General features: G+C 40.4%; 1 protein-coding gene and 1 long non-coding RNA gene across 4 annotated transcripts; one reads left to right on the top strand and one right to left on the bottom strand.

The window, feature by feature from the left end:
- The first annotated feature begins 2709 nt into the window (after positions 1–2709).
- On the top strand, positions 2710–26999 carry LOC118495420. Its single transcript, XR_004897820.1, has 3 exons — positions 2710–2873; positions 12285–12405; positions 26843–26999. It is a non-coding gene; the product is annotated as an uncharacterized LOC118495420 (long non-coding RNA).
- On the bottom strand, positions 3855–25997 carry ampd3b (adenosine monophosphate deaminase 3b). 3 transcript variants are annotated; one of them, XM_031295286.2, is made up of 17 exons: positions 25915–25967; positions 25847–25873; positions 19016–19079; positions 15448–15670; positions 15104–15281; positions 14454–14619; positions 13069–13288; positions 12708–12837; positions 12283–12477; positions 11799–11930; positions 10831–10994; positions 10249–10375; positions 9857–10020; positions 8178–8298; positions 7462–7635; positions 6280–6390; positions 4538–4714 (listed from the first exon to the last, which is right to left on the bottom strand). In XM_031295286.2, the coding sequence occupies exons 3-17, from the start codon at positions 19071–19073 to the stop codon at positions 4538–4540; spliced, it is 2340 nt and encodes a 779-aa protein (XP_031151146.1). In that variant the 5' UTR covers positions 19074–19079; positions 25847–25873; positions 25915–25967. The 3 variants fall into 3 exon arrangements, with proteins under 3 accessions (XP_031151147.1, XP_031151146.1, XP_035858835.1); XM_036002942.1 differs by having other exon boundaries at positions 25847–25997; XM_031295287.2 differs by lacking the exons at positions 19016–19079; positions 25847–25873; positions 25915–25967 and adding an exon at positions 18193–18527 and having other exon boundaries at positions 3855–4714.
- Positions 27000–27014: the final 15 nt, after the last annotated feature.

The following is a 27014-nucleotide window of genomic DNA, read 5'->3' as shown; positions in this document are numbered from 1 at the left end:
TTTTTCTTTTTTTCTTTACATCTTCAAGCTCCCGGTGTGATGCGTGCGAGAGGAGGAGACTCCGCGCATGAAGTGCTGCATTTTGTAACTGCAGCCTAACTTTTGTAGGCTACACATTTGTTACTTTTATATAGCCTATATATATATATATATTTATAATATTTCTGATTATGGCATAGCTTTCTCCCCACCCAAATAGGATAATAAGGTAATGGATAAAAAAAAAATTGGTTGATCAAGGGTCCGGCTCGGGCCCGGCCCGGCCCGAGGATGTGGCGGAAAATAACGGCCCGAGCCCGACCCGAGGTCCGGTCTGGCTCGGGTCGGGCTCGGGCCGAGAATCTAAACTCTAATCTGATTGACTAGCTAGGACTTGATGCCTGCTTTGGTTGGGTTGGTTAAATTTAGGCAAGAGGAGTGCGATTGGTTAGGGTTAGGGTAAGGGTAAGCCAATCAGAGGCAGAGTAAGGCAGAATAGGGCGGGACATTCCTTTGCCATCCTAGGAAACACAAATTCGCCTATCGTTCACGTTCTCTAAATACATCCATGATCGTTCACCTTAATACAGGGGTTCCCAACCTTTTGCAAGCTGGGCCCCCCCAAAGCTGGTTCATTGCAGTTGGGCCCCCCCTTCCCGGCGCCACCCCCACTACACCACCTTGCATAGATAGATAGATAGATAGATAGATAGCCAGCCCTAGGCTAGGCTATTATTTTTAGGCCCACACTATTATTATTATTATTATTATTATTATTATTATTATTATTATTATTGTTATTATTGTCATCAGTAGCGGTAGGTAGGCCTATTATCATTACTAGGCTATTGTTATAATTGGCAGTAGCACCAGACTTCTAATGTGAGCTTGCAGGCATTATTATTATTATTATCATGAGTAGGCCTATTATCATTACTAGGCTATTGCTATAATTGGGAATTGGCACCAGACCTCTGATATGAATTCATGCTTTATTACTGTTATTATTACTAGGCCTAACAGTATTAACAGTAGTAGCATATCATCTGCATTTTTGACAGAAGCTTGCAGGTAGGCGATGTTAATGTGAGACCTGAGCCAGGTATGCTTCAATGTACCTTCAAAGCTTTTTTGCAGCTGGTGGTGCGTCGGTTGCCTTGTTGGTCCTCACTAGAAATCTCTCTATTTTTGTTTGGTTTTGAAATAATTTGGATGTGGATTAGTTGTGTTTTCAATAAGTTGAGGCTATGATGTGACGAGTGTGTGTGTGTGCAGCCTGGACGCGGAGTGGTGTGTGTCTCCTCTCTGCAGGCTGGGACTGCTGCGCGAGGCTACTGAGAGACTGACCGCCTGTGAGCAGTGTTGCCAACTCTTTTCCAATGAAAGTCGCTAGCACCAGCTCCAAAAGTCGCTAAAAGTCGTTTGATGACGTCATACGCTCATTTGCATATTTTCGACGTCATTACGCAATCATTTGTATAAAGCTTAGTGGTTTTGTCAGCAAGGTAGATAAAAAGAAATAGAACTCTTTAGCCAAATAATCACAAATTCAATACATGAATTTATTTTACCTTATAATTATTACTTAGGTAGCCTATCTTTGAAGTAAAAAAATGTTATTCTACAAAGGGAGGGAAAAAGATCGATAAAGAATTCTCAAAGAAGGCTGGCTTGCCCAGGGCCAGGCCAGCTCAGCGGAGTCTTTCTCCCGTCGCGTCCCGCTGTCTCTCCTACCTACACCAGCACCCGCACACCCTGTCCCCCCCTCCCCTTCTAACTACCTGCACACTGTGCGCAGTGCTGCTACACATGAGGAGAGAGGGGAGAGGCTGCTCCGCTGCTCCTCTGTCACAGAACAGAAGGCGGCTATAGGAGAGAAATACCTCGCGTGCTCGCTGGACAATACTGGCGACTTTTCTACAGAAAGTCGCGAGATTTGTCGCTAGTCGCTTTTGAAAAAAAGTTGCTAAGGGGGTCTGAAAAGTCGCTAAATCTAGCGACAAAGTCGCTAAGTTGGCAACACTGCCTGTGAGGGCTTTTGGACGGGGGAGGGGCTCACGGCAGCACCCGCTGCTCGTTGAGCACATAACTGCAGAGTGATACGTGTTTTCGAGTCTCCAAACACCACAAAAGTCTCCAATAACACCAGCAAAAGTCGCTAGATTTATCGCTAGTCACTTTTGACAAAGAAAAGTCGCCAGGAGGATGACTTGTTTTACAGTTGTGCGGAGGCTCCACACAGAGCTTTCTCCGTAGCCTACGTAAGTGGCCTGATGTTTATACTTGTGCACTGGTGTGTGCGTGAACCGGCATATATATGTGTGTGTGTGTGTGTGTGTGTGTGTGTGTGTGTGTGTGTGTGTGTGTGTGTGTGTGTGGGTGGTTGAGGGAGAAGTGAGAGAGTGACGGCGTTTAGCTTTAGAGCGAGTACCGACTCTAGAGTCATAGTGAGAGAAACAAAGTGTCTCCTCTGTTCTTTCTGACCACAGTGGGAAATCTGGAGCAGGAAAAGTTAATTATCTCCTTGAGTTCATGTTTATGGAGAAGGAGAACCAGGAAATGAGTCGGGGAGGAAATGCTACGCTACCCAGCCACGACCGAGCGACGTGTAGTTACATTACATTACGTGATTTTTTTTTTTTTTCCTCCCATCCTTCCCATCCTGTAGCCTACTCGCGCCCCCCCAGGGGGGCGGGCCCCACCGGTTGAAAACCACTGCCTTAATACATTAATGTACACCGTCACCGTTCTCTTAATACATCCATGCCGTACACCCCGACGATTGACTTTTTTTTACCTCCTGATGTGTAGCTGAGAAGTAAACGTTAACCTCCCCTCCGGTGATTTGTAATTATAATGTATCAACGTTTATGAACATTAACTACGTGAAATGGGTGAGTTTACGTAGCTATGTAACGTTAGCACTATAAGACCGAGCTACGCCCGAACTAACGTTACTGTAGCTATAACTGTGCAGTAACTTACCCAGGGCTAAGCTAGCTAACTGCTAACGTAAAACAGCTTGCACTGATTAGCACCAGCAGTGTCTTCTTTCGAAAGTATATTTCCCTAGCTAATTGATTAGTAGCTAGCTTAGCCACCAATGTTACAGGAGCTAACGCTACTCTTAATGTTTTGCCTGCCCAATGTGTAAAACAAATGGAATATACTCTAATATATTTTTACACGGATGTAAGCTAACGTTAACGCCAATTTAATTAACCCGTTTGCTGATGTTAACATTAACGTTAGCTCCAAAACCATATTGAATTGGTGTCAGGTTGCCCATCCAAAATAAATCTTAAGCTACTTTCTGCAAATGTTTGTCAATATGTGTGCTACGTGGACATTAGGTAGATATTCATAATTAATTTAATGTTAACAACTGTTTGTTCTTATAGAACCAAAGTAACGTTACACACTTAAAGGGATAGATATTCTACCAACTTTGTAATAATGTTAGTAGTATGTGTAAATGAATGTTAAACTTCCCTCCATTTGACCAGTGCCCAGATCTCCCCCCTACTCACAGGCCAGTGCATTCTGGTAGTTGTAGGTTTTTATGAGCGAAAGGGAATATCACAGCTCATTTTCTCAGTTTTCTCTGGTCACGCAGCACCAATCTTTTAAAATGCCATTCTACTGCAAAGACAGCCCAGTTTTATACCCTCTCTCTAGCGGTAAAATACTTCTTTAATATACAGTAAGTTATTTCAGTTTCTCCTGCTCTCACCTGAATGTGAAAATTCCCCCTCAACATGTAATTAAATATTGGTCGGTTATCTTTTTCAGTTTTGATAGAATACCAACAGTGATGCAATTAAACAATGAAATGATTGAATGGATATACACAAGTTAAAAAAAGAGCCATGCAGCAACATTGTGGACTGTTTTGCAGCCTTTATTTACATATGTAAAATTACAAATGACAAACATTAAAGAAAATAACTATCAGGTAGTCTTTTCATATTTGTAAGTAAAACAGGTTTGTGATACTGATTTCACCACAAAGCTCTCCCGTCTTTGAATATTTGCCTGGCCTCTCATTCACTTCTGATAAAATCATGCAATTTACTGAATTCAGTGTAAAAAGGCAAATCTGACGGTAGCCTTAAATTAGTATTTTTCTTTTTTCTACAGTACATTTCATTTCAGACCTATAGTCCAGATAAAGGCCTTTGTAATATGCATAAATGCAAGTGACGGAAAACTTTCATCAAGCAGTGCCAACTTTGCGGTTATAAGAACTCTTTTTCAGTAAAAATCATTTTATATTCTGCTTCTGAATGAATGTGTCAATTCCAAATCAGGTTTTGTGGCTAGAGCTCATTCATAAATCCAAATCCACAAGTGCACTTCACACCCTTCATGAGAAAATAAATCTCTATCCCAATAAAACGAGGCACATAAAATCATAAGAACCCTCTTTTTTTAAATCTGAGTCAAAAAGTTTTACAAGAATATGTAAAATAAGAAAAATGTACTGTATGTGCCGTCTAACCTATGCGTCTTTATCCCTGAGGACATACTCCGGCACAGTTTGTGCTGGCTTGGTAAATCACTTAGGTGGGTTATTGCCAATATCTGCCTTCACTGCATCCACTAGAAAACTGAGCTCATTGCACAGTGTCTCATGGCGGTAGGCCATGCGGATTTGTGCCACGTTTGTCCGCCGAATGTCGTTGCCCTCCGGTCCATCCTGTAGGTAGTTGGCACCAATGAAGTGTTTCTTCTCCTGTAGGGTGAAAATGTAAAAAAGAAATATGTAGAGCCGATATTGCACACGTGAAAATGTTTTCAGTAGCATTGTCTATACAGTCATACAGTATGTGCCCTTCATGTCCTAAGATTTGTTGATCTTATGTTGTTTTTATGTCGATTTTAGAATGGTTTCGTTGTTACATGTTTGTGTAAAGCAACATATTGTAGCACTATGACCAAGACAAATTTTCCCTCAGGGACAATAAAGTGTATTCTATTCTATTCCATGAGCTCGGGCGACAAGATTTAATTTTAGATCGTTATTATATTATATACTATTAACAGTTAGATTTATTATAGTGAGTTATAGTATATATTATATATTATAATATAGTTTAAAGATTTTATGGACCGTTGGATAACGTTGGTGCTTCTCATTATAATGCAGGTGGGGCTAATATAATGTACTCTGTGTACTTACAGTAATTGGCTCATTCAGGGAACGATTGTGAGACTGCCAACCACTAAATTTGGATGGGCCAATATTAGCTTATCACAGATATATTTGTATTGACAAGAGAAAAAACTATTAATGGCAGAAATCTATTTGAGGCTATTTAGAAACAGTGTCATCATTACGTAGTTTGTCCACCAGAGAGCACTGAGGAGTTTATGTTTAAACTGTAAAATAGGAGAAATGTAGAAAAGGAGTTTAACAATTTCTCCAGTCTAAAGTTTGTCCAGTTTGTGGCCGGTTAGCTCAGTTGGTAGAGCGGGCGCACATATGCAGAGGTTTATTCCTCGACGCAGAAGGTCCAGGGTTCGAGTCCGACCTGTGACGGTTTTCCAATAGACTGTATATAGAATAGACCAACAGGTGTCTCTGGACGGAGACCAGTGAAGGATATTAGACGCACTTTTCCGGTGATGACTGAGCGTTACTGAGCAGCCTCCAACTGAGAGAGACGACGTAAATGTGACGTGAGCAACCTGTCTGAAAGTTGTAAGTCTTCTGGTAGCTGTGCCAAGAGAAATCTCAATCATTCTGAATCTTGCAGAGACGGAGAGCGTAGGTATATGTAAGGAGATAACATAGGCACAGGCTAATTATTGCTAACTAAAATGCTAGTTAACATTAGTAATTCAACTTAAACAGCTAATGTGAGTCGAAACTGCCTGCGAGCTTCTCCTGTACTATACGGTAATTCCTCTATATGCGACAGTAAGTCGTGTGGTTATGACCCAATTGTTAGCCTATTTTTACAAAAACGTCTGCTAGGAGCCATAAGGTGAGATACAAGGTAATGGAGCCTATTATACATTGTCGTGTTTCTTTAGAAATAAACAATGGACAAATAAAGTCTTTAAACGCTTCAGATGTAAAGTTATTCGCTGTCAAAATGAATGGCAGTCAATGGGATGCTAACGGGGGGTGAGTGCTTGTTAGCATCAAAATGGCGCCATAGGATCTACGCGTTGTCAGGAGAAGCTTACCCCCTTGGGTTTTCCTGCATGTCTTCCCCCCTCTCTCTCCCCTTTCCAATGCCCCCCCAAAAAAAGAAGTTTTGAACTGATTGAGCTAAAAAAGTTAGACTTTACCTCATGTGAGAGTCCGCTCTGCAACACACTGTTTCTGGCTATCTCACACAAATCACAGGTGCTCAGCTTCCACAGCTGGGCTGCAATGGCATACTCCTCCATCAAGGCCTCCTGAAAGGGTTAGAAGGAATATTTGTGATAAATTGTCACCAAGAACATTTACAGATAAAGTATATTTGAGGATCTGGTGTAAAATTTGTTTCACTTTAAAAGTGGATATGTATGGCTGATTTGTATGAGAGTAATTTGTTTGTGTATGCCCTACTATTAGAGCTGAAATAATTAGTCGATCGACAGACAGAAAAATAACCAGCACTTATTTTGATAATTGATTATTTATTTCTAGAGGTGGGACGACATCTCGTCCCACGAGACTGTGACTTTGAATAAAAGACTATACATTTTCTTTGAAATAGTGTTAAAATCCTTTCTCCTTTTCGTGAACCCAATGCCATGTATTGCTTTGTCTCGTGAGCTGAGTGTCTCGACACCCCCCTATTCACCCCTAGTCATTTATTTAAGCCAAAATAGTGAAAACAAATTATAATTGCTATATTGCTATTTGTTGACTTTTTTTGACATTTCATCGACACTAAACGATAAATTGATAAATCAAAAGAATAATTTGCAGATTAATTAAATAATCATTGTTGCAGCAATACGTACTATGTATTAAATCATGTTTTATTAAGTGAGGTCCTATTACCCCTGCACCACATAATACAGAAACTGACTACAGCGGTGGGGGGGGTACATGCAGCATAGTATCGCGATATTTTCCGTGGCAATATTGTATCGCTACACGGATCTTTTATTATATAAATTGCAGATGAGAATTTAACTTTTTGGTACTTGAATAATGAAATCAATTGCTTTTTCAGTCCACTAGATGGTGCACAGATTAAACAGATGTTGACAAAGTTTTCCTTTAGGGACACAATTTGAAGTTGAGGAAAAACGGTAACAAATTGCAGTATATCGCAGAATATCGCAATATGTATAAAATCGCAATAATATTGTATCGTGACATAAGTATTGTGATAATATATCGTGGGGCCTCTGGTAATTCCCACCCGTACTGACACCAAGACATCCTTTTATCCGCTGTAATTGGTGATTAAAGTGATCCTGGCGGTGAGGAAAATAGTTAAATGATCTATTGTCGTTTCAAGTGGTTCTGACCTTTGTGTAGTGGAACTGCATGGGGTCGTCGGTGGACAGCGACACACACAGGCCCTTCTGTAGGAACTCTCGTAGAGGGTTTTTGGAGTACTGCAGGAACAGGCTGTTGTTGCTCAGCGGGGACATGGCGATTGGGACCTGGGCCAGGTAGTACAGGTACTGCAACACTGGACTCTGGGGAGGAGGATGGGGTGTAGACAACAAAGTAATGAGTAATGCTATGTATCATCTAATTGGGTTACTGGAGAAAAATTCGCTATCTGACGTTAAAGGAATAATATGCTAATTTTCAATGGATAATCATTTTCCATAATAAACAGCAGTACTGTGTTGCAAGTATGAACAGTGTTGGCCACCATGTCTGAACAAAGAAAAGAGTGCCACCTACAGAAATGCAGATCACATTTAAGCGTGTTCATAAATCAAAGTGACTTTTTCCAAGATCAGAATTGAGGTGAACATTGCCTTTCTCATAAATACATCAACAGCGTTTCAAGATGAGGTCCCTTGTCCTATTTTCAGCCAGCGACTGCATTCTTTGTGAGATGCCGAAGCGATGCTTGCTTCTGAACAAGCAAACCCTTAAGATAGTACTCCACTAATTATTATACTTACTATTATAGTAGGAACATTTATTACAACATTTTCAGCATGTTGAGCTGCCAGCATTCAAGAGACCTTGAGTTTTAAACCCTTGTATGAATTCAGGACTGCACCTTTTTGAGGTTGAGTCCATGGGAGATGTTGTCAGCTGTAAGGAAGGCGGAAACCAGGTGGGTGATGGAGCCGGCCTCGCCACAATGGGGACGAAACTGGAAGGTGTTCAGGCCTCGCTCCCTGGGGAGGGACAAATGATACTGGCAGTGTGTACTTTTGTTAACTTTTGAGACAAAACCCTTTCAACAATACATAGCAGTTTTTAACAATACTGGTGTTTACATTCTTGCTTTATTACATATGCAAAACATGCAGATCAGGCTGGAAACTATGAGTTTTCACCTATGTCAGACCACTAAAGGTGGAATTCACATAGGATCAGACGGGGCGATTAGCCGCAGGGTTGTGCGTTGGGGTGTTGCCTGTTTGTGTTTCCATTGTGATCCCCATGGTGCTAGCATTTAGCCATGCTTCTAGTCCTATGAGTTACTTTCGGTCTGCATCAACAGATTAAAAAACAAATTTACTTTTAATAATTAACCAGGATGTGGGTGTCCATCAAAATGATTTTAAACAATTTTAAACTGTTGCACATACCAAATTAGGTGACTACATGTGACACATAACATTACACTCCAGTCCGTTGTGTTGTGTCTGGTCTTATCGCTGGTTATGTGATTGGCCACCGCAGCATGACATCGGTTTCTCCAAAGGTGAACCTGCTTTAACTTTTTGCCGCAGGCTGCTGTGTTTTTTTTAGAACCCGCTGTGGCCCCCACCGCCGCAGCCTAAAAGGACTACCTACAATCAAATTAATCTGACGACTGCTGTTTTCGCCGCAGCACCTGATCTAGTTTGAATTTCGCCTGATGGCCTGGACACACAGAGCCGATAATCGGCCATTGGACAGTCTGGCGAGGTCAGTGACTCGAGTCTGTTCGGTGTGTTCCGTGCCGTCGTCCGTCCAAGGGGCCGTCGTCCTTCGTTTTGGCCGATTTGACATGTATAATCGGCGGGGCGGGCACTGCCGGCAGTCGGACTCAAATTGGTAGAGTGCTAACCCGGAAACGGGGAGCGGAATGAGCGTGACTAGAGTCTCTCAAAATCTGACGAAAATCTTTTAAACTGACCTTTGTTGATCTGAAATGAAGACAGATTCAGCAACTGCATGGCCTATTTCTCGCTTAAAATGTTTTCAGAAACACGTTTCGGTGAACTATTTTAGTACAATATGAGATCATATTCTGAACAAGCCGCCATGACAGTCTGTCTTTGAATTTCCGGAGAAACAAGACCCACGTGACGCGTTCGTCCAATCAGCTGCCGTTTTTCATTTTTGGGCGACAATACAAATTAGCGCCGCCTGCTGTTATAGAGACGTATTACGTCTCGTCGCTTTGGTGTGTTCCGAGGCACTTTTTTGACACAATTTGGAGAGACTGATCAGCCCAACTGCCTTTTCTGCCGATGTTTGGCTGTCGGCTCTGTGTGTCTGGGCCTTAACTTGCAGCCTGTCCAGGTCACCACACGATCAATTCCCCCGCCCATGTGTGACTGGAAAAGGCATAAGATGGCTAAATTCTGGCCCATTAAAATCATGTACATTACCAGGAAGACTTTATTGTACCCTGGCAAGCAACACAACTCTGATGTGTTAAATGGATTAGCATTTGATGTCATAAAACCACTCTGGAAATCTTTTGCAAGATTGATGCATACACAAACATGTAGGTCTTACTTGCGCAGGTTGTTGAGCACCATGATGTTGGCATACATGTAGAACAGGTAGTAGGTGTAGGGAGGGTTGTCGTCTGTGGTCCATTCCTCAGGCTTTGGGCTTTTGTAAGAGAACATGTGGTCACTGTGTTTGGACTCGTCATCCACACTGTCAAATCCTGTCACCTACAAAGATAATGTCAACACATTTGAGGAACGGATATTACACAACCATGCATGTTTGTTCATCAGTGCAAAAAATATGTAGTTTAACTTTTGTGTGCTCAGGCTGTTCCCAAAGAAGTGTCACGAAATATCACTGAATCATCAGGGCAAAACTAACAGATATGGCTGCTATTTCACTTTCAAAATATTATGTTTGTCACAGAGTTCACCCTTCAAGAAAGTACTTACGTATTTCAAGAATACATGTAGTACTTTGTGCTTTTGCGGATTGACTGTAGCCTCAAAGAGGGGGAGGAAAACATTCTCCAGCATCTTGGCGTAGTGTGGTATCAATTTCTTTGACTTAAAAATGTCACTGCAAGACAAAAGGAATCCAATCAACTTATCTTCCCATACAAACATTTTAGCATTTGTTTGCTTATTCAGAACAGTCTATTGAGTAATGTGATTATTCCTTAGTTGATTGTGAGTTTACAAGTTTAGAGCCAACGTTTTGGCAACAGTGACATTAGAATTTATCTACTCAGGATTTCTTAATCTATGACTTGGAAAAATGCAAAATTGAACACAGATATTTTTGTTTTAATTCAAAAATGTTAGTACTTAAGAAACTATCTGAGCTTCATCACTCATTTAAAAGAGGAAACAATGTAACAATCGGGAAGATGAAACATTGGTTTTATTAGTAACCTTTATATATGGCTTACTATCAAATGTAAGTGGACCCAGACCCTTTTGTGTTTATAGAACCATGTTTGTTTTATCGTAAGGAATGTGCCTGCTATCTCTTAGTTTTCACTGAGGACTTACTAGATCCTGGGGACTTGGATCATCCATCTCATGTTTGGTGAGTGGACCTTATGCTGGATGAACCAGGTTGCTAGGCTCTCCCACTCGCTGGCAGAGCGGCCGTAAATCGACAGACGGGGCTCAGCATGCTGGTACTTGCTCTCCTCCAGCTCTCTGGCCACTTCCTAAAACAGACACCAAACCACAGGACTTTGGAAATGTTTCTTAATAAAGCAGAAGTGACAATTGGTAATGGCACAATGGACAGATAACAAGTTAATTCTGTCCCATCAGGGTTATTTCTAAATACCAACAGAGCAAGTGTACTTTATGCTCCAAAGAAACATAGACATGAAAGAAACGGCATGTACTCCAGTAACATTTCAGTAGTTCGCCACCAGTGGGTGCAAGATAACTACAACCTATCCCAAAGCAATTATGACAGATGGTTCAATTCCTTGGTATATCTCTACAAAATACACTAAAGTTGAACCACATTTACACTAGCATACACATATGTTTGGAGGAGAAAGAGAAATTCTTTCTTAAATAAACTACAAAATGTATTATGCACCCATGCCCTTTTGATTTTATTTTCATGATGTTTTGTTGTTTCTTTGTGTGCTCTCATCCTGTAAAAACTTTTTTTTTTAAATAGTTAAATAACAGTTGAATTAAAGTTGAATTAAAGTTAAACTTCAACTTGGTTCACCCATAGAGGTATTTTTACAAATGTTGTACAATAGGCCTTTTTCACTGCAGACATTTTGAAAGGAAAAGCACAATAGCTCTGTCCCAGTAAGCCATGCCATGCCAGACTGTACTTCATTGATATCTCACTGACCCTCATTATTGTTCGTCGTTGACTTCTCATAATTACAGTTTAGCTTTATCCCACTTCAACCTGAGCAGTAATCTAAGACCAGATAAATGAAAACACTGTTATGCAGGGCCTTTAAGTGATGTTAGTACTTAAACTCATACTACACCTTGATGAGACGTGCAAAGTATTCTCCTTTTATGTAGTTGTCTGATTTCAAGTAAATCTCTCGCAGTTCGCTGGCTCCAACAGGGTTGTATTTGGAGTTGAACTTGTCAAAACGATGAAATGTTTGTCTTCCCTAGGAGGGTAATTCGTGAGAGAGGGTTAATGTTGTGTACTGATGATCACATTCTCATTCCAACAAAGTGACTATATTGATTATTTTCAGTTACACATTATGAGGACCTTGCATGGAACATAAAAATGATTGCATAACACCATATGAAATGCATGAACACCCATAATTGCATCCTTGTGTCAGTAAGCACAGGTTAGTGCAATCTTCTGTAGTTATTTGAAAATGACAAATGAATTCTTGGCAGGCACATGGAGTTATTATGTGATTACCTGATGTATGACTGTATAGCGGAAATGTTACTGGAATTGTTTGTTTTTAAGATCTTTGACAGTTATGTATAATTTGTTCTTACAGCGTGCACGTCCAGAGAGTCTACGGTGAGGTCGTAGGGGTCCATGTTAAGCTTGTTGAAGACTTCCTTGAGTGTGAGCTTTTGGCTGCCCTTCTCCAAGACGACACGATCTGCCTCTGTCTGGTATGAGGTCTTTATAAATTTCAGCAGATGCTTCTGGTTCATGCAAGCAGCAGCGTGTATATGTGTGTCCACCTGTGTTTGACATAGAGCAGACAGTGACAATGTGCATAACTATTGGACATGTTACAGTGGATCTATCAACTTGTTTATTTAGACTGAGGGCCCTAAAGTTAGAAATAAATTCTGCAGTGGTAAAACAGGCCTTCAGAGTAAAAGCACAGTCCAAAGCAATGTTGGCCAGATGAATTGTATTACACCACTTTTAGTACAGAGTTTCTAGTAAGTTATTAATTGTAACCAACCTTTCTGACGTTGTAGAAGTCTCTGTGTGGAACACATTTTAGCTCTTTTAGCTCTGCCATTTCATTCATCATTTCATGAAGGTAGAATTTAGAAGCCAAGAAGTTCAACCGTCTGTGACAGTAGGTTTTCCTGTAAAGCAACATAATATCAGCAAAACATTTAATGTTGGAAAATGTTAAATTAGTGATTTAAATTAAAAAGGTATCTTTAGCACCACGCTGCTTACTAATCCTCTGCTCCTGGCATACTGCCCCCACAGTTCAGGAAGGGAAAACTATTCACACTTGTTTTGTGAAATATCAATTACAATCTGTGTAGACCTATTGATGTTAAGAATATTTAAAATGTGTGTGTACTCACGTTGGGCCGTCACATATCATTGCAAGGACATGGCTCAGGTCTATAGCAAAGGTCTCAAGGTCGGGATAAGGGAGGCTGTGAGGCTGCTGTTGTTTCAGGGCCTCGGTATTGTCGTAAACATGAACTATGCCATCCTTCATCTGCAGCTCGTAATTCAGGTTCTCAGGAATACACTCCATGGAGTATGGGTCCTCCCCTTCATGAGGGAAAGGCCATATGTCTACAGACGATGGGAGGAAATAAACAAAATGGCAAATGAGGAATAATCATAGTCATTTAAACTATAGAGAATGCTTTACAATAGGCTTGTTGTATGGACAAAAACAGTATCATTAGAGAAATAATCAAATACTCATTAGCATACTTGATACATACATTTACATTATCATGATTAAAAATGTGTATCATAATAAATATTTCACGATGATGAAATTGTTGAAAGACTATTTACAATATTATTGTAGCCCAGTCATTCTCTACAGACAGTAGCACAATTTGCCCAAGTGGTTATTTATTGCACCTAGTCTTAATGTATTGCACACAGTCATTATGAATTGCACAAGGGCAGGTTTTTTTTTTTATGTATAAATAACAGCGTGTGACACGGGACATTAATGCTAAAAAGTCACTGTTCTCTGAATTGTAGAATTTACTGTTCCAGTCAGGTTTGTGAAATTATTACGTGAAACCAGTTTTGCCACTTTAAACTCCTTCTTTTTGACATCTTACATCTTTGCCACTGAGACAAGGTTATGGTGGTGTTCCTGAGATCTCCTGCCAGTAAAATACCACGTTAAGTATCCGTAGGCTTTGTTCATTTAGTTGTTGAAGTTTCTTCTCTGTTGCTTATGCTAACTATTCGCTAACTATTCGGTCATCTGTTTATTCTAAACAAACTACACTTGCTGCTGCTTAACGTTTTACAAGTCATGGTAAGAATTGAGGAACAAAGCAGTTCCTCTATATTCTCTGTTCAAAATTCAGTTGGCTTTCCAGAGTGTTTAGTATCACTTTGTCTGCAAATCCCAAAATAAAAATAATCTTTGTAAACATTTTCTTTTTCTTTTTTGAGCTTATAAACTTGCTACATTTAGTTATTCCATTTTAAGACATCACAATCTTTACCCTAATCCAACCAAGATTTTACCACTAATCTTACAGATTTTGGCTGTTGAATGATTGAAAGCCATAGAAGTGCTCCAACTGTTAGTCACGTAACATTGTCAATGGGGGAAATGAATAGGGCTCTTAACTCCTGGAATCGGGCTCCCAAAATAGATTCTCCCCTGTCGCAACTCTATTAAGCGTGCAAGAGTAAAATACTGGAAAAAAAAACTTAATTACGTTTTTCCATTGAGGAAAATTAGTTCTATAAATACCCCTACTTGGCATAATCTCATCCTCCTCCCTCCACTTCTCATTTTGGGCGTTGCGGAGGAATCGGGCAGTGGTCCTGGGAAAGTGATGGTAGGCCAGTCTGCAGTATTTCTCTCTTATGAACAGTGCCCCAAGCAGACTTTTGGCTGCCTGCTCATAATCCTCTACTGTGATCTGTGAAGGTCATGGAAAATTTTCAGTTAAAGTTTGGTATTTTTATTCACCAAGAAATAATAAAGACAAAAGTCCTGTCCTTTAATTTCCTTTTAAGACATATGATAATTCATTACAACTATGATACACAGCTAAATGCATGCTCTTTCTAGTGTTAACATATGGACTCAGATTTGGGCCACTTTTGCCTGCAGTTTGACGTAGTCCATGTCATGGCAGGTGTTTTGCTCAGGACCCAAGGAAGTGCAGTGTCAAGTGCGAGGTTGTTTGGATGATTGGTCCTTAAGAAAGCAGGCACAAAGGGGCACTGCACTAGTCTTGGTCTCTCTTGTCTGGTTGCTGCGTGTCTAAATGTTCTTTGTGTACAGACACTTTTATTGATGGTACCCACTTTGTGTGTGAGTGTAGTGAGATGTGTGTAGCTACAGTTACATGTTCAATGTGTAGGTTTGCGTCAACGGGCTGGAGGGTTAATCCTGTTTACCCCTGCACAGTAATCTCCACTGATGGTTACTCTCTGGAAGTCTGGAAAGTCCTCTTGGGGAAAAGGTTCTAGTATGGTTTCGGAGAGCATTGGGGAAACCACAGACCGGGCCCAGTCACCACCGACCGGTATCTGCAAAGATACTGATTGCGAACGCTTCAACATGAACATCTTCTTCCTAGTAACACACAGGAGGACTAGATTACTCTCTAACTAAAAGCTCACATCTGCCAAAGATCCATGACAAAACATTGGGAATATTTTCTGTTGCTGCTCGGGAAATTTAGGATTCAAAGGATGTGCAGAATGAGAGGCATATTTTATCAAACATTTCCATTTCCTACTTCTTAGCAGACTCCTGAGACTGCTGCGCAGCCAGTTCCTTCTGCATCGACCTCTCCCTGTCCTCATGCAGACCGATGGGACAGTCCTCCGGCACGTTGAACAGTGCCAGAGCATCCTTGGTGTCTTCCTCTTGCAGGGCAGAGGCGTAGACCTTCTCTGCTCGCAGGCGTACCCTCTCATCCACCTCACTCATTGACATTTTTTTGAAAAGCCGTGGCATTTCTGAGGGAGTCGAGAAAAATATTAAGTGAAGGCTTTTTTTCTTGGCAAAAAAGGTTGGGCTAAAAAATGTATCTCTGATAGAGTGTATAGAGTGTATAGAGAGCATCATCTTGTTCAGGCCTACAGTGAATGCTGGGTTATGCCAAATGACATAGTTCATGCTTGACAGTTTAAAGTCAACAATTCCAGAAAAGCAGTCTTTGTCAATGAAAATGTCTCATGCTCCCTCCAACAATGCTCATTAAATATATATATATATATATATATATATATATATATATATATATATATATATATATATATATATAAACTGTTTGTAAAACAGAAAGTAAAAGTATATAAAGGTAAAGTGACAGTGTGATGAGCTTAAGAGAAAGCCTTAAGGCTTGCCAGATGAAGCTGTCCTTGAGCCTGGTGGTGCGGGACCAGATGCTACAGTATGCTTGTTTTTAAGATAGTTTGTTAGTTTGGCAATTTAATGGAAAAGAGAAAATCCACAAACTCCGTTTCACCTGTGCTGGGCAAAAATTTAATTACAGAAATGACATGCTTGCTTCATTGGGATATTGTGGAATATTTGTGATTACAAGGTAATTGGTAAGGAATCCTAATTCATGCAGTAGTTACTTAAGTAGTTTTATGTTACAGTTTGTGTACATGAAACTGAGATTACACTTCCCATAACATGAATCCGAGCAACTTGCTAACATGTTATATTTCATCTCATAAATGTGATGAAATATGGCACTTGAGGGTGAAATAACATTAACCTAGTGATGACAGTAAATACAAATACCAACATGAGACCTATGAATATGAGGTTGGGGTTGGCGAGGGTTAAGGAATAAACTTGGCACGTTTTGCAAATAACTCAACAGTAAACACGTCTTGAGTGGCTACATGTTCTGCCAACGTGTCAGGCAAGTTACAGTAAACACAGTTAATCACTGTCCCAGGTGTGTTAGTCTGGCAGTGTGACCTCGCAACCCCTTGCCGACTACGGGTCACCCTTGCTTAGAAATAATTCAATTTTATTTATAGGGTCAAACCACAACAGAAGTTATCTCAGGACACTTTACAGATAAAGAAAAGTAAAAACATGAAAAGATCTTGCTTCCACAGTCTGTGTTATTTGTCTGCTTATGCATCACTGGTTTTAGTTTGTTTGACGTGAAACAGTGCATCGATTGTTGAGTCAATCTAGTTGCTTTGAATCCAATAGCATGTCATTGTCACGCAGTTTAGGTGCTATATAAGGTTATGAGTTTGTAATGTATCTGCATTGATGACTGCTATATTTGGAGCCGCAAGTTTGGTTCACAGTTGATTGCCAGTTTATATTAAGTTTCATCAAGTTTTCATGCTTTTCGTTGTTGCTCCATTTTGCCATATTCATAGTAAGTCAGTCAAAATAATTTTTCTCTACATCTCAATTTATAAGGTTGTGTGTTTGCAGAAACTCTAAACCAGATCAGCTTTGGAACAGCAGACTTAGTAAACATTCCCAAAGAATCTGCAGAAAAGAATTTGTAAATGGAAAAGGAATGTCTGACCTTGTTGTTAGAGCGGCAGTTATTAGCATACCAGCGTTTTGGTTCTCTTGACATTTTGGTTGGGAAAAGGCAATGTTTATTTATATTGACCTGATTCTCTTACATACCAAATGCAGGGACTAGGGTCCTATTTTTAAACCTGAGACCCTGTGAATTCATATTTTCATCAGGACAGCAATGTTGTTTAGCTACGCCTGCTTCCCTCTGGTGTGAAAACTGCTGTTGCTATCCAACATCCCATCTGTAGTGGAGATGTTTTGCTATTCTGATCACCATTTCATCTCTGTTGCTATTAATATTAAAGTTGCAGCCAGAGTAGGTCACTTGACCAGTTGCAGCATCAATCACACCGTGAAGGTATTTGAATCAACAAGTGCAAGACAGGATATGCTGTACCATTGTATCAAATAGCAAACTTCTCTGCTGCATACTCACCGTCCTAAGTGGTTCACATGCAACTCAATCTGTCTGAAAACTTTGAACGATCTTGGCGCCTTCACAGATGACACCATTGACAGTTGCCCTCACATTGGCACAACTTCTTCTGTCTGTTCCTAGCTGCATTCCTGACGTGCCTTTCAGCATGTGTACACTCTACTGGAACAGCTGCTGCTTCCTTGACCTTCATCCACCTATTATAGAAACCTGATCCACAAAAGCAGTCTGGATATGTCGGGAGGGTCTTTTAACACGCGTAGTAAAAGTCCCATTAATATGCCGATCTGTGGTTTTAAAATATAAAATGCTTACCTCAATAAAATGCTTTACTAATTCACAATACTCCATTTTTTATAGTGTATTTACCCCTTTGTTTCAGCTGCCACTTTTCTAAAAGCTGGTGTACTTGTCTACAGAAAGTGAATCGTCCATCAAATCTCAGACCGTAGACAATGAATATATTACATCACATTGAATCTCAGTGTCACGACAGCTCAATTATCAGTAGAGGATGCTCTATCTGTCTCTTACCTTCTGCTGTGTTTTTGGCCATGTTTGGCTGTTCAGCCTCTGCCTGTTGAGTCAAGTATTTCAGCTTTCATGTGTCTGCTTCTGTCTCTTTTAGACTCCCTAGCTCTTAGCTTTGGTTCCACTATTTTTCATATGCCACTTGTTGTCTTGTCTCAGAACACTGTGTTGCTGGAAACCTCTGGACACTGTCAAGTATCTCCTCAGGTCTTTTGTCTGTATGTTTCTCGGATCTACGATGCTTCCCTTCTGAGGTTTCACTCCGACTGCCTCAGTCAGGCTTTGCTCGGCTGTTTATGTGGTCCAGTGCCTGTGTATATATTATGCAGCTGCTCATTGAGTTGAGTGTCCCTCTCTATCGCTATTTTAGGGTGTTGAGAACATCATGGCAACATGGGCTGCTAATCCAAGCTGATATGTCACAACTGGCTGCTAACATGTGAGCGGCTATCTGTGAGATGGGGCAATGAGGAGGGAATGTAATGCTATGGCTCAAAGATGATAAGACAGCCCTGGGAAAGTAGATTTGAAACCCCAAGCAGCTACAGTCAGTGTTGACTTTCCATCTCTCCAGCACACTCACATAAACAGCTCTGTTACATATAAATGCACTGATAATAGCAATATGTTTGCTTTTTGTTTCTTTATATTATTGACACAGGGTGGTGATTACTGTATGCATTTTAATCTGGGCTCATTTCACATAAAAAAACAGCAACTTTATGCGCTAATTACTATTTCTTAAAGGTGCCCCCAAAAACAGTGGGGGGAAACGTTGCCTCCCAATATTTTTTTTTAAACTTTCTACACTGTAGTATTTACTCACCTTTCCCAAAGGAGGGTGTAGACTGCTGTTTGCAAAGGGGTGTATCCCTTCTCCTCATTTTGATCTGTATTGAAAGAAAGCAAGCTTGAATTAACATTGGAGTAATCCACAGTTTAGTGGTGGAGTAGTAACTTAGAGGTTAATGCTTAAGCTTAACTGGTTTTGTAGATTTGAATCGCTACCAGCTCAAAGTAACGTAGTACATAAGTGGCTGAAAAGGGGTACAGTATTGGCGCTTACTCATTGCTAGTACCGGCTCGGCCCGGCCCGACTCGACTCGACTCGGCCGTGGTGCCCCGTCCATTTTCTTTTTTTTCTTTGATTATTTTTTTGGGGCTTTTTCCCTTTTATTAGATAGTGATAGTGGACAGACAGGAAAGGTGGGAGAGAGAGGGGATGACACGCAGCAAAGGGCCGCAGGTCGGAGTCGAACCCAGGCCGCTGCAAAGGACTCAGCCTACATGGGGTGCATGCTCTAACTGGGTGAGCTAGAAGTCGCCCCCCGTCCTCCATTTTCCATTGCAGATTTAGTACCGCCTCATGTGTGATGCAAGCGTGGCTAGTCGTCATAGCGACGCTGCAGGAAACTGCCGTGACCTAACGCGACACACACAAAGAACGTCGAAGGTGTGTTGTTTTTGATTCTCGGCATGTGGCTGTTGCCACAGCCAGAAGACAAATTTAGTTGCAGAAGAAGCTGGAGGCTGCCGCTGGCTAAACTATTTAAAAATGGCGGGTTTGTTCAGGACACCCCCGTCTGTCGCTAGCAACGATGACGCAGCGATTAGTGACAATTCTCTCTGACCAATCAGTAGTCTGCAGGTTTTCACGTCACCTTTTGGTATCGCCTCAGCTCGCTTGGAGCCTTGACGGAGGTGATACTAAAAAAGTACCTGTTAACTAGCACCAGGTACTTTTTTTCATAATGGAAAAACAAAAAGTGAGGCGAGCAGATACCATGAAACAGAAAAACAAAAAAGGCGAGGCGAGTCGAGCAGGTACCATTTAACAGAAAAACAAAAAAGGCGAGTCAAGGCGAGTCGAGCAGGTGCCATTTAACAGAAAAACAAGAAAGGCGAGGCGAACCGAGCAGGTGCCATTTAACAGAAAAACAAAAAAGGCGAGGCAAATCGAGCAGGTACCATGTAACAGAAAAACAAAAAAGGCGAGTCAAGGCGAGTCGAGCAGGTACCATTTAACAGAAAAACAAAAAAGGCGAGGCGAACCGAGCACTTACCATTTAACAGAAAAACAAAAAAGGCGAGTCAAGGCGAGTCGAGCACTTACCATTTAACAGAAAAACAAAAAAGGCGAGGCGAATCGAGCAGGTACCATTTAACAGAAAAACAAAAAAGGCGAGTCAAGGCGAGTCGAGCAGGTACCATGTAATGGAAAAACGCCATAAATTGACTTGACATTTCAAGACTGTGTTTATAAAGTCAAAATTCCTGCACCACTTAGGGTTAACCTCCATTTCCCTTTTCTGAAAAACTAAAACATGATACTGGATAAAATCTTAGAACCTCATAGTCAAGACAATTATTTTGTTAGCATCAAACAACTGCTGCTCCATTTAGGTTTTGATAGTGTGCCTATGGCCAAGATTGACATTAGCTGTTAGTTGCTGAATGCTATTAAAATAATATTTGTATCATCTTTGCTAAAATTATAAGGTTGTCAGATTATATTACCGTGTGCAATAGTAAACACTGAACAAAGAATATTCACAAAAAACGGCAGTTCCATATTTTAGCTTCTCAGGAAATGCACTAAAAGAAACCACCAATGGAACAAGACATTGTCTCTCCGAGGTTCGAACTTCAAAAAGGTATTGAGTCCTCCGCTCCCTATGTAGGTCAAGTTTGGCTGGTGCTGAAGTCGTGAGAAGAGTGAGAATTCAGATTGAGAAAATATTTAACTATAAAACGAGAGCAGAATGAGCCAAGTGTTGTAAGAATAACAGATTTATTCCGTGCAGGTGGAAAGTGCAAGTGAGAAATGTTGGTGTTGCAGTAGTGTTAAGTTGCCAAAATACTAACTTAACTGCCACGATTCTGAGGCTTTACACAGCACTTGCCCATGCAACATGTGTTTGTAATGATAGACCTGCTGGGGGGGGAGGTCAGTGGAGTTAAAGGAGATTAAAGTGCAGTTCAGGTCTCCTCACAACACACGCCATTCTCAGTAAGTCAAAATCAGGAGCAGAAATACTTTTTTTGCATGAAATTTACTGCATCTATTACACACATTCAGAGAAAAAGTGTTTATTTGACCAAATCATTTATCCATCTACTTATATTGAGTTTGAACATTTGGATTCATATTGGAACTTGGATTTGTTTTCTACAATAATGTAATTATATAATAGCTTTTGTCTAAAGAATTTTGGAGCAGAAGACAATTGGATAATAAAAATGTAATTTTAATTGTATCAAGAAAAATCTATTTAAATCAAGAAAACAGGTTTTTTTTCATTGGGAACAGAAAATTATCTTAGTTTTGGCCAAATCCTTTTAATGTAAAAACAGTAATAAAAAAGGAAATTAAGGTCAAGGTGAATTTTATTTTATCTTAGGACACAAGGTGAAAATATAGTACCAAAACTGCAACCAATGTACATCTTGTGTCCATTTTATAAAATGTTAATATGTTCTACACTGTAAAAGACTAACACAATAACAGTTTATGAAGTGAGTTTTGAACTAATGACTCTGTTTTAAATACGATGGGTTCTCTTGTTTTGTGACTTAAGAAACTAATTTGGACTTTTCAAAAAACTTTTAAGTTTGATCCACTCGCAGTGTCCACCTATAGACTTTTGAAGTCCATTCCCGTTAAGACCCCGAGGGATCAGGGCTGTCCCACTGTCATATCTCTCTTGCAAACCTTTTTTTTTTAAAACCTTTTCTGCAATGCTGCATATTTTGCTTTAGGAAATTACCCAATAGTCCCCCCATTGTTTTAAAACTGTAATGTAAAAAAAAACTGGAATATCAAGAAATGTCTATTGTTAAAGTTGTTAACATAAATTAAAGAGCTGGCCTTGAAAGAACAGCATTATAGGTATAGCAGAACACTGGTTCTTTGTCTTATAAAAGCATGACTGTTGTTTTTTTGTGGCTATTATTTAGAAAGTGGGTACCAAACACACAAATGGGTTGACCTACATATGTAATTTAAGCTTTGCATTTAACTTTTTTTAAACTTTAAATTATGACTAAACAGTGGCGGTTGTAAGTTGTCTGAAGTGTACCATTTTGAGTACGAAAGAGAAACCCAGGGTGGCAGTTGGTTTCACATTAGATGCTCTGTTGTTCTTGGAACTTCCTGTTTTTTTTTCTCTCAGAGGGCTCTTGTACACACAGCCAAACATTACAACATTGAGCCACAACACTGTTACAGTTTTGCTATCTGAAGGCTCTACAGTGACATGCAGTAACTGTACTAACTACATCAATGTGAACAGCTTTGTGTATTTTAGATATTTACATTTTCCTAAAATGTACTTGCTACAGTGGCAGATGAGGTAGTCTGAGCAGCTTTCCTCTCTTATGTGGAGATCTGCATGTCCTATCTTTGAAATGAGTCACTTCTGTCAGACATGAAATGTAAACATGATGATCCTGCATAGAGGAATTTCTTGCCTCCCCACACTTTTTAAGCCTGCGCCAAAGGAAAATCACCAGTGCCAAAATGTCTTTGACTCCCAGCACTCAACTCTTCTCTCATCCATAGCAACTATATTTTACACAGCTTCAGCCGCATGTGGTGCTGAGCTAGCTGCATTGTTTTGACTGGACCTGAGCTCTTCGCTGTGAAGCTAGCGCTAAGGGGATCTAAGTTTTACCGTCCAGAGTCAGGCTGTCCAGCACTTTGGGCTGTTTAGCCGTGTTAGCCCCCTTCTCCTTTGGCATCTCCATGTAGCTAGTGGAACAGTAGTACACTGCGGAAGGTATGGTAGAAACTGTAGGGGTTATGTCCCTACCACTTTTTAGATTTCCCTTAAATTTATCCCTACCACTAATTTGATAAATTGCATTTGCGCCTTCAGTTATTTTGACTTGTAAAATGTTTGGACTGCAGTGTGACATCTTTCCTCTGACCTGTAGCTCTGTGTCGCTGCATGTGCTTTCCATTGATAAGCTTGTGGAAGTGGCTGTATGCTGCACTTTATCGGAGGTGGTGAAACTAACTTTTGTGCTGACAATAAGCCACACAATGGTAGGATTTATGCTTGATCAAAAGTGTTGTTAGTTGGTTTCAGTTTTTAAACTCCGATGAAGAGCAACGCACAGCCGCTTAAACTTTGTCTCATCCAGAGAGTCTCAAACAGGGTTCTGTGTCGGTCAGACGTTATGAAGGGGATACTACCTTATCAGCAGAGCATTAATAATACTTTTTATTAAAATTAAATTAAAGCATAATTGATGTGAACAGGTGCAACATGAACATTTAAAGAGGTTACTTCCCCAAACAAGACACAAAAGAAGAGGGAGCAGTAAATAATGCCTACGTGTGTTGACTCAGCAGAGATAAGAGTATTTAAAAGCATTACAGAATGCCTGAGAGTCTGACTGCATTATATTCATTATATTTTGAATTGTCACCTACTGCTTGAATTCCCCCAGACCCCACGCTTAATGTGTCTGCTCAAAAGCCCATTCTGACCCACAAAAAACATATAGGCAACACACAACTGTGAGAAGTTTCTATGATGACTTCTCCCCCCAGTAATGCAGACTTATCTTCCTCTTAAAATGCGTGTTAAGGGGTTTTATATTTCATGGGAACTACCTCCATAGCAAGTTCTGTTCTGATAATGGAATGTTGCTGTGTGGCATCTTGGCCATACACAATATAAAATGTGACAAATAACTAAGCATATATATATGGAAACCTGAGTCATGATTCATGACTGAGTGTATTTGTTTTTGTTAAAGGTCCCATGGCATGAAAATTTCACTTTATGAGGTTTTTTTAACATTAATATGAGTTCCCCCAGCCTGCCTATGGTCCCCCAGTGGCTAGAAATGGTGATAGATGTAAACTGAGCCCAGGGTATCCTGCTCTGCCTTTGAGAAAATGAAAGCTCAGATGGGCCAATCAGGAATCTTCCCCTTATGAGGTCCTAAGGAGCAAGGTTACCTCCCCTTTCTCTGTTTTGCCCGCCCAGAGAATTTGGCCCGCCCATGAGAGAGAGACATCATGGCTTGCAAACAAGCAAAGTGGCAGTTGGTCAATGCCACGCCCCCACCCTCCACCTTGCCCCCCCCCCTCTCTCCTCCTCAATAGCTACAGACACAGAAATGGCACATACTAAGGAAAGCTCATTGTGGGACTGGCTCTAGTGGCTGTAATTCTGCACCAAGGCTGAATTTCGGGAAAGAGACTTCAGATACAGTATTAGGGGACCACTAAGGCCTATATAAAAGCATCCAAAAAGCAGCATGTCATAGGACCTTTAACAATTGTGTTGTAAATTATAAACAGAGTTGAAGTTAAAGAGTTGTCACAAACGCCTACAAAGGCTACTGTAGCAAGATGTTTGGTTAAACATAATTATAACCATATAAGCAAAAGTGTATAGTTTCCCAAGAAATGTAAAACTTTCTTAGAAAGGTATTTAATTTTGAAGTTGTAATGGGGTTTTTAGTTCAGTTAGAAGTAGGCTAATATGTTGATCAGTGTGCACTATACATTTTACTGTCCTCTGATGAACATCAACCCATTTTTGCCATGCTATGGGTGGTGCTCCCAGACGGGTGAATTTGGACACCGTTGTCTGCTTGTTGATTAACGGGTAATGATCGGTCTATGAGGGCCGACACACACACACACACACACACACACACACACACACACACACACACACACACACACACACACACACACACACACACACACACTGACACAAGCACTGGCGCACACACCAGACACCAGCTACTACCTTCTGTTTACTGATAGCTAGCGTTTAAGTCAGGCTAATTAATTAGCTAGTAAGTGGTGATTTTTGGCAGCCAGCCTTCCAAAAGACAGCTCAATGAAATTAAATGTTAACTGATCATTAACCGTTGACCGAAGCAGGATACGGAGTCTCAGTTCACCCGTCCAGGAGGCTCTGACACACTTTCCGCACTCCGTGTCCGCGGACAGCTGTAGCCTTGTACCGGTGTTGATGTTTTGTGCATTGTCGGACACATGCAGCCACTTTCCTGAAACCGCATGTGGGACTGACACAAGTCCACAGCGGCCCGCAGCGTGTAGGGCTGGGCAATATATCGATATTATATCGATTTTGTGATATGAGACTAGATTTCGTCTTAGATTTTGGATCTCCTAATATTGTGATATGACATAAGTGTTGTCTTTTACTGGTTTTAAAAGCTGCATTACAGTAAAGTGATGTACTTTTCTGAACTTACCAGACTGTTCTAGCTGTTCTATTATTTGCCTTTTCCGTAGCAAAACATTTTTTAATTATCGTTCATTTATCATTATCAAGGTAAAATCTGCAATTAATTGTGATTTTAGGTCATATCGTGCCGCCCTAGCTATCGGTCTGAAAAAAAGCTCTAAATTAGCATTCCTATTCTGATCTGGAAAACAAGTAATTATTAGAAATGTTCTAAATGAATTAGAAATGTGCATATTCACTTATTTACTTAGAATATTTGCCAAGGCAAAGCACAACAAAGCTATTTCAGTAACACGATGACACCATACAAAGTAGGGCAAGTGCTCTAAAGAATATGAGAGTGATAAGAAATTATGAAATGTGACTATAGATAGAAGAGCTAAAGCAAATAATCGTCTTGACAGCATTGTACTTACTGTTTGGAGGGTTGTGCACAATTTTGGCACCTCTTGGGACTGTAGAGACCCTTATTAGGCCTTACAGGATCAAAGTCTTGTCAGAGCAGCCTCTTCTAGCATGCAGACACACAGCCGGTTTAGTCTTTCACTTCAGGAAGTGATCTATATCAATGTTGCTCAGTGCAGTAGAGGAAGTGCTGGAGGAAGCTTGTATTAGCACCAGACACTTTTTTCAGAAGGATTGAAACTATGTACTATACAGGCCACACCCTTCTATGTCTATTCACGGTGTATGTGCAGGAAAAATCTCTGGATTGCACAATAATGTGCATAAAGGACCTGTGTCGGATACTATTTAGAGATTAATAGTCATTTTTATCTCAATTTTATGCTGAGCTAATGGTCAGGGTTTTCCCTACCCACTTAAAAAGAGAAGTAAGTGTTGACATTCACAGGAAAGGAAGTTGAATTCATCAAAAGTTTGCCTTAACTTTAGTGCTCATGTGACACAGGTCAGGGTCCGTTTCACCTTGACTTGGTCGCCTAGGCAAAGGTATCTGATACTGAAAGACCCAGTGGTGCCTAGTTACATCACTGATGATTCAACTCATGATTAACTGCCAGATCTACTTCATTGTCTAGTTATCTTACCTTATCAAAACTGTACAGCAGTGTTGAGAAGGTAAATCCCACCTCACTCTCAATTACCCTTTGAATTCTCATCTACTTAGAGTACAAATTATACTGGCCTACTGACGCATCTCCTTTAGAGAGATGCAGGAGGTATAAAGGGATTATTAAAATAGGTAAAAGGTATTTTGTATATATTTGTTTCTGTATTTATTGTTTATTTCATATTAATGTTCAATATGTTTGTTTATGTTTGCTCCAACCACCAAGGCCACCAATTCCTTTTAAGTACTTAGTTGCAATAACTTTACTTCTGATTATTGTCAATGTAATGAATCTTAACAAACATCAGTGGTACATTTGTTTTCTCTGGACTACCTGCAGTATCCCATACAAGTTGGGGCTGAGGAGGTTCCAGAGTAACGCCTACAACTCCCCCATCTGGACAGAAAAGGAAAATCTTCCATTAGGATAGTCTCTCTCACGGCCCCTGAATGGCTGGATGAGAATTTGAATTTTGTATACTTATGCCTCAACTTTTCTGTTGTTACAATAT

The sequence above is a fragment of the Sander lucioperca genome, chromosome 7 (assembly GCF_008315115.2).
Source record: "Sander lucioperca isolate FBNREF2018 chromosome 7, SLUC_FBN_1.2, whole genome shotgun sequence".
Classification (NCBI taxonomy): domain Eukaryota; kingdom Metazoa; phylum Chordata; class Actinopteri; order Perciformes; family Percidae; genus Sander; species Sander lucioperca.
This window is presented reverse-complemented; position numbering and strand designations above follow the sequence as displayed.